The following is a 14,125-nucleotide window of genomic DNA, read 5'->3' as shown; positions in this document are numbered from 1 at the left end:
TCCCCTACCCCCCAGTGTCTTGTGTCCATTGGGAATGTCATAATTTAAACCATCACACCTACTAATAAGTAAATAGGTACCTAAAAAAACTCAATCCATTAAATTTTGTTTTCAATTATGAGATTGGAAATGAAGGAAAACATTTGTTGTACCTCTATTGTCAGCAGGGCAGCTTCTGTTTGTGCAAGAGCACGAATATAAATCCCAGGCAGCATATTGAAAAGAGTATGGGACTTGGGGTTCAGGTATAAAGTTTGTTTATTTATTAGCTGAGGGATTTCTAGAAAATTCATTTTGAGCTGTGGTTTTCTCATAAGTTGGGTATGATGATTATGACATCACAAGGTGAGGGTAAACTGAAAAGAGGCAGAAGTGTTTTGTAAACTCAAGTAGCTTTTTAAATATTAGCTCTTACCCAACTCCCACATAGCTGACATTTACATATCATTTAATATGTGCTAGGCACAGCTCTAAACACTTGACATTTATTGACTCATTTGGTCCATAATAACCCTATGAGGTAGGGTTTACACTTACCCTAACTTACAGAGAAGGAAACATTCATGAGGCTGGGACATTAAGAATCTTGCTGCCTCAATTCACCATAGCTAAGATCTGGAAACAGCCTAAGTGCCCATCAGTAGATGAATGGATTAGAAAACTGTGGTACATCTACACGTCTCTCTCATCGATGTTTCTATCTCTCTATCCCTCTCCCTACCTCTCTCTCTCTCTAAAAATCAATAAAAACAGCCCTAGCTAGTTAGGTTCAGTGGATGAGCATCAGCCTACAGACTCAAGAGGTCCGGGTTCAATTCCGGTCAGGACACATGCCTGGGTTGCAGGCTCCATCCCCAGTAGGGGTTGTGCAGGAGGCAGCCAATCAACTATTCTCTCTCATCATTGATGTTTCTATTTCTCTCTCCCTCTTCCTTCTCTGAAATCAATTAAAAAAATCTTGCTGAGATCAAATCGCAAAAAACCAGGCAGTGTGTCTGTTGGAACATAAGACTTTCTCTAGGCAAGGATTATTAATGCAATAAGTGTTTATTGAATACCTATTGTGTATTGGTCAGGCACTGAAAAATTTTATGCTGGATTTTGGAGTTTACAAGCCGAATTCCTCCTGTGTATTGATTGAAATTGTATTTCAGTTTAGATGCTATTTAAGGTGTTAACATTTTTTCCCTGGGTTTTAAAATCATCTTTAGAGTAAAATAGTACTTTTAAATTTAAAAAAGCATGAACAGTTTACAATTTGTATAATATCCATGCAACCTTATTTTATAAGTCTAGTGAATTACTTGGCTGTTGTAGTATCAGAGGCTACCTTTTAAAGCATAGATGTTTTAAGCTTTTCCTATTCATGCAAATTTAATTGATTTTGGTTTTCTTCCTGCTATAGACCTCTTTTATATGGGATTTTAGCTCACTTCTTGCATGGAACTAAGGATGGCATCCAACATACATTTCTGAAAGGATCTTCACTTCAGCCTCTAAACGTAAATCCCGGTAGACAACCTAGTGGAAGAGAGCAGATGGGTATGAGCTTTCTGAGATTTATCATTTAGCTGTTAACAAGGATATTGCCTTCTTATATATTTTTATCTTTGGAGTAGATTTTCCCAAGCTTTTGAGTCATAGTTTAATTCCACTTATATCTAATATGGTTTTAACCCATGTTGTTTATCCTCCAAAAAAAACCAAAAAGTTTTTTGGAAAGAGAATCTTGGGGGAAGGCGGGTGGATGACTGGACAAAGTTTTTAGGTATAATTTCTCTATAGAATTTCATATAAATTTGTACTTTCTGGAGCAGCTTAGTTCTTAGCATACTGAATAAAGAGCTTTCTATAGAATCATCATGTGTTTTCCCACCTAAGACTAAAAAGAGGCACACATGTTGAATACAGATAGAGAAGTCACAGGTTTATTATGTGTCCTTCGCATTTTCAGGATACTTTTTGTTGTGGTACAGTGGTAGATATCTACAAATAAAATCTTAGGAGAATAGCCCATATTTCTTTCAGGATGCACACTCTTTAAATGAGCTTGTTTTTTTATTAAATCAGCAGTAGGACCTCAATTTGATAATCTGAACTAAATGGTTTAGAGCTCACTGCGCACTGTGGCTTACTGTGAGAGAGAGTTGATTTCTATTTTTAAAAAGGTCAGGTGGGCCTGACCAGTACTGCTCAGTGGTTGAGTGTTGACCCATGAATCAGGAAGTCACAGTTCTATTCCTGGTCAGGGCGCATGCCTGGTCAGGGCACATGCCCTCAATTCCTAGCAGGGGGCATGCAGGAAGCAGCCAATCAGTAATTCTCTCTCATCATTAATGTTTCTATGTCTCTCTTCCTCTACCTTCTTCTCTCTAAAACCAATACAAACATTAAAAAAAAATTAAAAAATAAAGGTCAGGTGGGTTTCAGACAGCTGATTATCAAGACAAATATAAATATTGAATGTTGAAATAAACTTTTAGTAAACATTTTAGATGTGGATTGCCTTTTGTTGTTTTCCTAAACTTCTATGAGCAATATTGATTATCTATATCTATCTATCTATCTATCTATCTATCTATCTATCTATCTATCTATCTACTAGAGGCCCGGTGCACAAAAATTTTTGCACTCAGGGGGGGGGGTCTCTCAACCCAGCCTACACACCAAGGGAGCTCTTGGGTAGGATCCAGTCTGATTGCAGTATGGCTCCGGTTTCCCAGAGCCTGCGGGCGGGGGGAGGGACCAAGAGGCCAGTCCAATAGCATCATGGCTCTGGTTCCACAAAGCCTGGGGGCACGGGGTAGGGACCAAGATTCCCAGATCGCAGCATGGCTCTGGTTCCCCGGAGCCTGTGGGGGAGGAGAGGGACCCAAAGGCCAATCTGATGGCAGCATGGCTCCGTCTCCACAGCTCCCTCCCACCACTGTGCCGCAGGGGGCCGGGACCCAGACTGACGCCCACCACGCCGGCCAGGACCCAGACCGACTCCTGAGCGCTGACCGAAACCCAGACTCAATCCCGTCGCAGTAGCCAGGACCCTAGTCGCTGTTCGGTCATCCGTCTGGTTGTTTAGGTCGTGACGGCCCCGGGCTTTTTATATATTAGGATATATAAAACTTAAAGCAACCAGTCAACCAATTGACCATTTGACCGGTCACTATGACATGCACTGACCACCAGGGGGCAGATGCTCAATGCAGGAGCTGCCCCTTTTGGTCAGTGCACTCCCACAGCAGAAGCACCGTTCAGCTGACCGCTGGGTGCCAGATGCTGGGCTCATGGCTATAGCCTTTCCCGCCTTCGCACAGTGCTACCGGTTGCTGCGGCAGGCACAGCGAGGCCAGGATGAGCGGGAGCAGCACAGCACCCGGCCAGGGCTCGGGCTCCTCCCCAGCTGCCTGCCACTTTGCGCACTACTACATCCCTCATACCAGCAGTCCAACATCCCCTGAGGGGTCCCAGATTGCGAGAGGGCACAGGCTAGGCTGAGGGACCCCACCCGTGCACGAGTCTGTGCACTGGGCCTCTAGTGTTAAATATTAGCTTAAGATGTGAAAGCTGGTGGCCTTTTTGAGGTTATTTCTGACTTCACTAGGACTTATTTTTCTATATTTTTTAGATTTCTGAGCTGATGGAACATTGGAAAAGAAATCATTCCCAGCTACTAATTTATATTAGAGAAAGCCAAGACTAAGAGTGAATGACTCGTTTAATGCCTGTAGCTGATCATTTTTAGCAGCATCAGCACCTCTGATTGCCATTCCTGTACACTTCATCATTTAAAGAACATGGGGTTTTCCTAGCTCCCTTTTCAGGGATTGGATAAGGAACTGCTTTTTAGCAGGTACTTAAAAACCAAAACAAAACACAAGCACATGAGTAAATCTCTAAACATTCAAATAATATAACTTAACATGCCCTTTCATCTCTTCCCTCCTGCCTCTCCCTAACTCCCCAATTACCCTCCCTTCTATAGAAGTTAACTCCATTAGCAACTTGGTGGGTGTCCTTCAGGACTCATTTCTGTGTATTCAAGTACTACTGATATGCACTAAAATTGGAACAATACAGAGAGGAGTAGCATGGCTCCTGTGCAAAGATGACACGCAAATTCGTGAAACGTTAACATATTTTTGTTATCCTTTAGATATGAGAGAGAAATAAAGGCTTTTCCAGACAAACAAAAGCTGAGGGAGTTTATCACCACAAGACCTGCATGACAAGAAATGAAAGGAATTCTTTCTTCTACATGAAACAGAAAGATAAAAGTATACAAAATTTTGAGTAAGATGACAAACAGAAGCAGGAAATTGCAACTCTTTCAGAATAGGGTATTAAACACTTAATTATAACATAAAGGTTAAAGGGGGAAGGCACTATTTTAAAAAGCCCTTTGTGCTCTGTAGTTTCCCTGCTGCTCTGTTCCAAACCTCCCTCCTTCGGTTGTATATAAAAACAATGTTACTAACAGTTAATATTATGAGAATTTTACACAACTTCCAAATAGCAGCATCAAAGAAAAACAGGCACTGGATAGAAAATCTGCAGGAATAGGCAAGGAATTGATATCTTGTGTCTGGGAGGAGATATACGTGGTTAGAGACAGGAGTAAAGAAATTCACATTTGTAACCCTTTTATTTTCCTTTTGAAATGTGAGCCATGCATTACCACATTAGTATTTAAAAAATAGTTAAACTTTAAAATACAGGAGTGGGCAAAAGTAGGTAAGAACTCTGTGCCAAAGTGTGTTTGAGTATAACAAGTAGACTACAAGAATGTGTAAATGATGAAGGCTGGCAATTTAAGCACCTACGAGATTGTTCCTAAGTGCACTGTGCCATCATAACATTCTTTTGAGTTAAGAAAGCTATGCAATAATCATAACCTGCATGTCTTTTTCCATATGAACATGTAAACCTACTTTTGCCAACCCCTATATGCATTGTTAACTATATATATTATTCTATAATTTGCATTTTGTCAATATATGTAGATCTACTTCCCCTCATTTTTAACTTTTTGTAGTAGTCCATAGTGTGGCTAATCACTCTTTACTGATGTACTTTTACTGTTTTTTATTTTTTGCTTTTACAGTATTGCAGTGTAGCATTATTTCTTTCTTCACACAGGTATTTCTCATCTGGATACCTAGAAGTAGAATTGCTGGTTCAAAGCATATGTGCCTTAAAAATAATCTAATATTGTCTGATTTTCCTCCAAAAAGGCTTTAACAGTTTATGCTCACCAAGAATAAATAACAATACTAGTTTCTCAGTTTCATTGTTACCAGTGGACATTGTACACATTAACACTTGTTACAACAGCAAACCCATGACATTTGTATTTTCAGTCCAATGAGGAAAAATAGCCTCTTGAGAAATAACTTTTGTGATTTGTAAGCTTTTTATAATCATTCTCTTTAATATGACTAATGACTAATAAGAAAGTTAGAAGTAGAGTATTTCTTACCTAATTTCTCCTGAGATGAAGGTCATGGATTAACTATTGGTAGTCTTACACGGCGGGTAGGGTGGGCTGGGAAGGGGTCCTTTCTGTATAAAGTGCCAGAGACATCAGAGTCAAGTTCTAGTCAGTGAAGCTTTGGTGCCTGTCCTGTGGAATGCTCTGTGGAAGACTCAGAAATGAGGATGACTGTGAACCAATAGGATAGTGAATTTGCTTATTATTTTTCTTGATCACAAAAAATTTTCTTAGCCTCTTTATGTAATGACTTGTGAATTGTCAGCCAAAACTGCATTATGTAGCCCTGGCCAGTGTGGCTCAGTTGGTTGGAGCATCATCCCATGCACCTGAAGGGCACATGCCTGGGTTGTGGGTTTGATCTCGGGTCAGGCATGTAGGAGGGGCAATCTTTCTCACCTCTCTCTTGCTCTCTCTTCCTCTCTCTCTTAAATTAATTAATAAAAAAAAAAAAACACTCACAATACTGCATTATGTTTCAGTAACATGTTTAAGCATTCCATTTCTTTTCTCAACTGTAGCTTACTGTTTAAAGGATACATGTTTTATTTTACAATATGGACAAGATTATGAAGATGTTAAAATACTTAATTCTTCAGATTACAATACCTTATCTTTATACAAGTTCATCCAGTTGAAATGTAAAACAGTAAACTTAAATTATCTTTTATTTGAAAATAAGTCAAAGCATGCCACCATGAAAGCACTTCTTTTATCAGAGCTTTCAAAGTGCTGAAAAAAATGAAGAGGATGTATATAGACATACTTACCTTTGAAATAGTGCTGTTGATATTAATACTTGTCATATTGGAGGCAAAGTAGTAGTTGTTGCTGTACATAAAAGACCAGATCCTTTATAATCTGTAAAGTCATTATCAACTCAGCTTTATACACGTCTATGAAGAAATACATGAAAAACATACTTCATTTTTTAATAATGCTTTTCTAGAAAACCAAAAATGCGTATGTTCTAAAGATAGTATTAATTTTGTTTAGTCCAATAAAGTTGCCTAAAATTGAAGGAGAGAGATTGTTTTCTTATCTGTGATCCAGATCTGTAGTAGTATTTACATTATTTCTAAGAGTGATCAGCTGTGGACCAACTAATAAGACTGTGTGTACAATCAAATTGTCTTTAGAATTAGAATATCTAATATATGTTTTTGGTGCTAAAATTGCATGTTTCTAAGAACTTGTCTAAATTTGTATTTTCTCATGTGATCCGAATTAATCAAAATATTTCAGAATATCTTTTTTAAAAGGTTATATTTTTTCTGTTGTAAAAAGTATTTGATGAATTTGTGCGGGGAGGTGTCACATTTTCCTAGGGATTTTGTTTGTGCATTGTGTTTTTGTCTACATTGGGTATTAAGTTTTTAATTTATGTTATTTATTTATTTAACTTTTAAAATATATTTTTACTGATTTCAGAGAGGAAGGGGAGGAAGAGAGATAGAAACATCAATGATGGGAGAGAATCATTGATTGGCTGCCTTCTGCACGCCTCCCACTGGGGACTGAGCCTGCAACCAGGCATGTGCCCTTGACCAGAATTGGGAGCACAGTGGGTGCTCATAGAGGCTCTGGGCTCCTCTGAACTCTCATGGAACTTTATTGTTTTGGTTTTGGCTGAAGAACTTTTTCTACAAATTCTTGGATAGTTTTCTGATGTGCATAGGAAAATGTAACTTGTGCTAGTTTTCTTCTTGTCACAAGAGGGTGCTGCTGGAAGACATGGCTATTTGAAGAAAGGTGGTTTTTCTTTTTGATTGAAGAGCTTTAGCATCCCTCAGAATGCTAAACACCCTGGCCTTTCTTGTGAATTCTGTTCCTTACATATAACATACGAGAAGTTTGTAGCTACTTACATGGGTTTACTCCAGGGGGTTCTCTATTCACTTTTTAAAAAAGTTAAGAAGCTTTTTTGAATAATTAGAGTTCCTAGTACAAAACATTTCTGATTTTTTTCACTAGTGTTTAAAAGGTTGTATTTTTTTTTCATTGTCCTAAGCTATCCAAAGAATGCATACAAGTTTAAATATATAACTTCCTGAAATATATGTAGCTGTGTCTGCCTACAGCTTATGTTAACTTGGGATAAGCATTGACACTCATTTCTGTTAATTTCAGATGACCATCTAATAAAAGAGAAGGGGAAAAATACTAATACTGAAGATCTTCATATTTCTCAAAATGTGAAGAGATGACATTTCCATTTGGGGCATCTTTTATCTTAAAATTGTATGTATTAAATCACTTATTTATTTTCTCATTGCCAAAATGCATCACTAATATTTGTACTTTGTAGATATTTGAGTTTCTGCAAAAACACTTAGTCTTTCATACTTTACTATATTTGTGAATAAAAGCTAACTCTGTCACCAAGACTATTGGATTTGACTTGAAAGAAAATGTATTGTTTTTAGGATATATTTTAAAGGTTCTTAGATGTAAGAAATGAAAGGGAGAAATGAATGTTAGTACCCTATACATTCTTCTAAAAAAAAAATACAGGTCTTTATAGCCATATCATCTGCTCTTTATCATGTACATTAATTACATTTCCTTCAGGCTGGAATTATGTGGGTGTATAGGAAAAAAATTTTAAGAAAAGAGCACTAAAGTCAAGAAAAAAACTAATTTTTATAAAGTTTGATTTTTTTGATTAGCTGTTTTTCAAACAGCTATTTATAATTAGATTAAAATATCAGAATTGCTATCCAAAATTGAACTTTTAAACTAGGTAACAGTGTACTTTTTCTTTCCTTAGATCATTTTGGCTTCTACTGGAAGATTTAATTAAAATCTAGAGGGGGAACTAATTCTTTTAATTTGCTGTAAGTAAAACAAAGAGTTTATTTGATTACATGAAGAATGTGGAATCAGCATGAAGAGACAGGCTTTAGGAGAAAACCAGAAAGTACCTTTTAAAAGATGGCATTGTCTAACCTCCCTGTGGCCTTCAGTTGTGCAGTTATAAGACGAGCTATGAAAGGGCCAACCCCTAATTATTTGGGCTCTGAAAGTCTTATTAAATGTCAATTTTTATTCTTCAGATAGAAAAACAGTAAGAGCTATCCTAGTGCTATCTCTAAAATGCTGCTTTGATATTTATTAAGATATTTTTATAATGTGGAGTCTACAGGTTGATTTCACTGAAATCTGTTACAGTAGACAGCACTTGACTGGCAAAAGTCACTGATATATTCAGAGGACAACTGCATTGGCGCTGTGTACTGACAACATGTAGCTTAAACATCTCCCACAGGGAAAGTGATAAGGGCTTCATTGGCAAAATTGGCCTCTGGAAATTATTGAAACTTCAAAATATATTTGGTACTAGTCAGTGTTTAGTCCTTACAGATTAACCAGGAATTTTTATCTGAATACAGAAAATTATTAAAGAAATCCCCTTAAACCATACAAGTCAAAGGATTTTAAGAATCCCTATTGGTGGCCTAAAGTTACATATATAGGTGTAGAAATACTGTAAGGTCATTTCAATTTTTTAAAAATATGTTTTTATTGGTTTTTAGTTAGAGGGGAAGGGAGAGAGAGAGAAAGATAGAAACATCGATGAGAGAAAAACTACTATCAGCTGCCTTCCGCACACCCCTCTACCGGGGATTGAGCCTCCAACCTGGGCATGTGCCCTGATTGGAAATGTGACCTCCTGGTTCATGGGTCGATGCTCAATCCATTGAGACACACCATCCGGGATCATTTCCATTTTTTAAGTGAAATCTGTAGTATCTGATTATAATTGTGAATTATAATGTATGTGGGACTATAAATATCTGAATTTTTCTCAGAGGATTTGGTTTACATACAAAGATGTTAGCAGAGACACTAAGTTTATCTCAGGAATTGCAATCATCATAAAGAACTAGATTAAGAAAAAATGCTGGAGTTTAGCATTTTAGATACTGATGTAAAATTATCAAAATAGAAGCTAAATGGAATTGTCACATGTAGTTCATTGTGTATTTATATGCATTATTCTGTAACTTGTTTGTACGAAGGCAACTTTTATACTTTCGATGTATCATTTAATAAAAAATAAAAAAAATTAAACAACTCACATGTGTGCAAAGGGTGTTTTTGTGACTGTTCTGTCACCAGAGATGTAGACCAGAACCTGGCGAAGGCTCTGCAGGCCTTCCTTTGGGATCTCCAGCAACCTGGTTGTTAGCAGATGGAGGGCAAGGTTGACGAGGTACGTGCACTTGGCACCAGCCTTCTCACCTTGGAACAATACCTCTTCATAGGTGGCAGTGGTGGGGGGATAAACCAGTATTATATGAAATGTTAAGAGTATTATTTAAGAAGAAGAAAAGATTAAAAATATGAACAATAAAATGGCAATAAATACGTATCTATCAACAATTGAATCTACAAACAAAATGAACAAGCAGAACAGACGCATAGATACAGAGAACTTTTCGTTGGTTGCCAGATGGGAAGGGGGATAGAGGGACTGGGCAAAACAGGTGAAGGAATTAAGAAGTACCTATTGGTTGTTACAGAATAGTCACGGGATGTAAAGAACAGCATAGGGAATATGTATATAGTCAATATTCTGATAACTAGGCGTGGTGTTGGATGGGTATGAGATTTATTGAGATGATCACATATTGTTATATAATATCTGGTCACTGGGGTGTACAAAAATAATAAATACAAATAAGTAAAATAGCCAGTCAATGGCGGGGCCATACATGGTTTTGTTTAGTATTACATGTTTATGTTTGGAAAAGAAAAAAACACCTATTTTCAAAATACTATGAGATTTTATGATTATCCACAAAGGAGGATCTTGAGCTAAGAAAATCTGCTCTAGAAATTTCTGTACTCAGGATTTTTAACAGTCAACTAATTTATAATCCAGTAATTTAAAAAGATAAATGGGCTGAGACATTTAAAATATAAAGGGAAGACAAATATAAATACAGAGGACCCATCAAATTGTTCTCAAACTAAACTCATAAACTAAATTAGTACATCATTGTTGGGGGTTCCCGTGGGATTGTTGGGAGCTGTTATCTTCCAGAAATGTAGGCGAAACGTTGGATTTACACAAAAATAGTATGCAGATTGGGACTAAAGAGGGGTTTAGGAAAAGAGGAAATTTAAAACTTGGGCAATCAAAGCAGGAGCCGAGTGACTTTTGAAGATGATAAATTAAGCTTAGCGTATATGTTTGCATAGAATAAACTAATAGGTTTATAATTATGTGCAAGAACACATTTGTATATGACTCACATGCCTGTATGATTATGTAAAATCTGATGTGTTCTTTTAACCTAAAGCCAAGTGTACATGAAGGATTAATATTTGTGAGACTATGCCTTTAAAGGCATTTGGGACAATGCTTCCCAGGCACTTGGTATTTTATTTTTGTAATAACTTCTGCAAGGATTGCATGGCCTTCTTTAAATTATTTTTAAAATGAAAGAGGTAAAACTACCTTTTTTTAAAAAAATAGATTTTTTTAGAGCAGTTTTAGATTCACAGCAAAATTGAGAGGAAGATAGAGATTTCCCATATACCTGGGTTCCCTCCCTCCCCCAACATGTATAGCTTCCCCATCAACATCCTCTACCAGAAGGTTATATTTCTTACAATTATCAACTTACATTGACACATCATTATTACCCGAAGTCTATAGTTTACATCAGTGTTCACTCGTGGTGGTGTACATTTTACGGGTTTGAACAAATGTATAATGCCATGTATCCACCATTATGAGTAATTTCATTGTCCTAAACATCTCTTCGTTCTGCTTATTTATCCTTCCTTCCCCTCCAACCCCTGACAACCACTGATCTTTTTATGGTCTCCATAGTTTTGCCTTTTCTAGAATGTCAGATGTTTGAAATCATACAATCTGGAGCCTTTTCGGACTGGCTTCTTTCACATAATCCTATGCATTTAAGATCCCTCCATGTCTTTCCATGGTTCGATAGCTCATTTATTTTTAGTGCCAAATGACATTCCATCACCTGAACGTACCACCGTCTATCCATTCACCCACTGAAGGACATCTTGATTGTTTCCAAGTTTGGGCAATTGGGAAGAAAGCTGCTGTTAACCTCTGTGTGCAGGTTTTAGTATGGACATCAGTCTCCAACTCGTTTGGATACATTCTAAGGAACATAATTTGCTGGGTCATATGGTAAGACTATCTTGAGTTTTTGTAAGGAACTGTAAAACTACTTGTATTGAGAATCTTAGGACCCTTCCTGATAGAGGTAGAGAAGTATCTGAAGTTACTAGGACACCAGCATTGGAAATTGGTGAGGAAGGAAAGAGCATTGCAGGTTACTGGGTGAGGTAGCCTTGTACCTGGAGAAGCGTAGGGGCTGTCGTGGGTGAAACAGAAGTGCTTTTGTGCAAGAGACAAGAAGCTGAAAGTTCTCTTGGTGAGGAATGAGGACCCTTTATTCACAGGGAGGCAGAGTTGTGTGTAGATCTTGAGCTGGATGACTTGAGAGCTGATACATTTTTAAATGATTACATTGTGAAGCACGTGCAGGAGTAAACCATGCTTGGACCCACTCTTTGAAAATATAAAAAACTAGAGGGGATGATACTTTGAAGCTTTTTAAAGCCAGTGGCAAATACAAAGCTATTTGGTAAAAAGACTCCAGAAGAAAAATTTCTCCTCTGCCATCTTGTTTCCTGAGTTCATGGAAAGTCCCAGGACATGGCACCTCACAGAAAAGACACGCCAAGGAACCGTACTTGACAGTTCTTGGCTGAAATAACATTTTAGAAAAGATAACTTTTTTTGTTTCCCTCAATCTTAACTGGATTTTTGAGCTATGAGAAATAAAATGGAGGTATCTGATTTGTATTATTATTATTATTATAAAAATGCACTTTAAAAAAATCCTCACCTGAGGATATGTTCATTGATTTTTAGAGAGGAGGCGGGAGAGAGAAATATCAATGTGAGAGAGACACTGATCAGTTGCCTCCTGTACTTGCCCCAGCTGGGGATGAAACCTGCAACCTAGGTATGTGCTCTGACTGGGAATTAGACTCAAAACCCTTTGGTGTCTGGGACGACGCTCCAGCCAACTGTTAGGCCAGGGATAACAATGCACTTTTGAAAATCCAAACGTCTGAGCTGCTGCGTTGGACAGATACTTACTGAATGACTGTTATGTGCACATACTGTTCCTGAGTACCTGTAGCATTTCCCAGAAAACAGGCTCAGAGAGGTTCACTGACCATCCTGAAGTTGCCTGGCTGGTGGTTAGCAGATCATGAGTTACAAACCTCAGACTGTGCATCAGACAGATGGGGTTTGAATTCCTGCTCCCCCACTAACTAGCTGTGCTGCCTTAGCTGGTTAAATCACCAAATCTGGTTTCTCAACAGCAAAATAGGCGTGTGGGGGATTTTTTAAAGTACCTACTTGATAGGGTTGTTATAAAGACTAAGTGTGATAATGCAGTAGAATTCAGTGTTTGGTTACCAATTTCTTTAAGGAATCTAATGCAATCCCTTTGAAATGCCTCTGGGAAAAATGCCACTTCATACCATGAGGCCAGCAAGTTTGATTCTGACAGCCTGCTCTGGACTATCTTTGCAAACAGGGGAGGGTAGTGATCAACTTAGTTCCCCCTTCCTTTCTTCTCTGCTCACAGCATTTCTGTGCTCACGCAGGGACAGTTTCCATTCCTTTTACAGCCTAGACATTGAAAAGCACGTGGGGAAGCAGCCCATTCATCATTTTCTGAAGAACTTTATCCCTCACTTCCCCAGCCAGCTGAATACTGCCTCTGTCTTGACTCTTTGATTTAGGCCCATTTGTGGGCAGGGGACTGGGCTTGGGTGTTTTGGGGGGTGAAGATCAGGGGAGCTGGATGCTGGCAGGATGAGGAAGGGACCGAGAGGGACTGGAAGCCTGTAGGCAAACACTGGGGCAGGACAGGCTCTCACTCACTATGTCCCCGAGGCCTGGTGCCACTCTACTTGGTTTGTTGAGAATAATAGCAACTAACAGGAAGCAACGTAGTGTGTTCATTTTGCCTGGTCTTCTCAAGGACTGTTTACAAATAGCCAGGAATAGCTGATGTCCTTCCCATTTTACAGGTAGGGAAACAGATACAGGGTTCAAGTTCCTTGCTGGAGTCGCCCCTAGAAATTGGCACTGGCAGATTCAAACTCAACTCTTCTGGGCAGTTCCCTTGAAAATCTCTCTGGAGGTGAATCATGGCAATCGTGGGCTCCAGTTCCAGTGAGAGCTGCGCCACTCCTCTGGGACCTCAGTTTTCTCACCTGCAAAATGGGGGTAGTAATAAAGCTCCCCTCCTCCCCCATTACCTGACCTGTTTAGCTGGGGAGGGTTTGTGGAATAAGACGGGGCACATGCCAAGCACAGAGCCTTGGAAAGGGTCTTCATCTCCTTTAACCCTCTCGCCAACCCCTCTGGCTGGAAGTAGCTGGGACCCGCGTGGGACTGGGGCTCTGCGTCAAGCAGACGGGTCTCCTTCCCACCCCGCCAAGCGCTGCCGGGAGGTCTTGAGTGTGTTGCGGGGTGCATACCAGGTGAGCTTGATGGAGAGGATGGGGACGGGACCCAGAGGGTCTGCGATGCAGAACTCTCAGAACTCTCCCGCGCGGCCCCTC

The 14,125-nt window shown here is 38.9% G+C and overlaps 1 protein-coding gene across 2 annotated transcripts in view; it reads left to right on the top strand.

Moving 5' to 3' along the window:
* Positions 1-9,052, top strand: part of FOPNL (FGFR1OP N-terminal like) — a 16,476-nt gene extending 7,424 nt beyond the window's left edge. The window contains exons 4-6 of one of the 2 annotated variants that reach the window (XM_006759690.2): positions 1,406-1,542; positions 7,616-7,726; positions 8,256-9,052. In XM_006759690.2, the coding sequence (XP_006759753.1) occupies positions 1,406-1,542; positions 7,616-7,692 (214 nt within the window). In that variant the 3' untranslated portion in view covers positions 7,693-7,726; positions 8,256-9,052. Of the gene's footprint in view, positions 1-1,405; positions 1,543-7,615; positions 7,985-8,255 lie in introns of those variants that run through there. The other variant, XM_015561309.1, reaches the window with a different exon arrangement.
* The last annotated feature ends 5,073 nt before the right edge of the window (positions 9,053-14,125 follow it).

Source organism: Myotis davidii, unplaced genomic scaffold (assembly GCF_000327345.1).
Source record: "Myotis davidii unplaced genomic scaffold, ASM32734v1 scaffold1115, whole genome shotgun sequence".
NCBI lineage: Eukaryota > Metazoa > Chordata > Mammalia > Chiroptera > Vespertilionidae > Myotis > Myotis davidii.
Note: the sequence above shows the minus strand (reverse complement) of the source record. Positions and strands in the feature narration are given on the sequence as shown.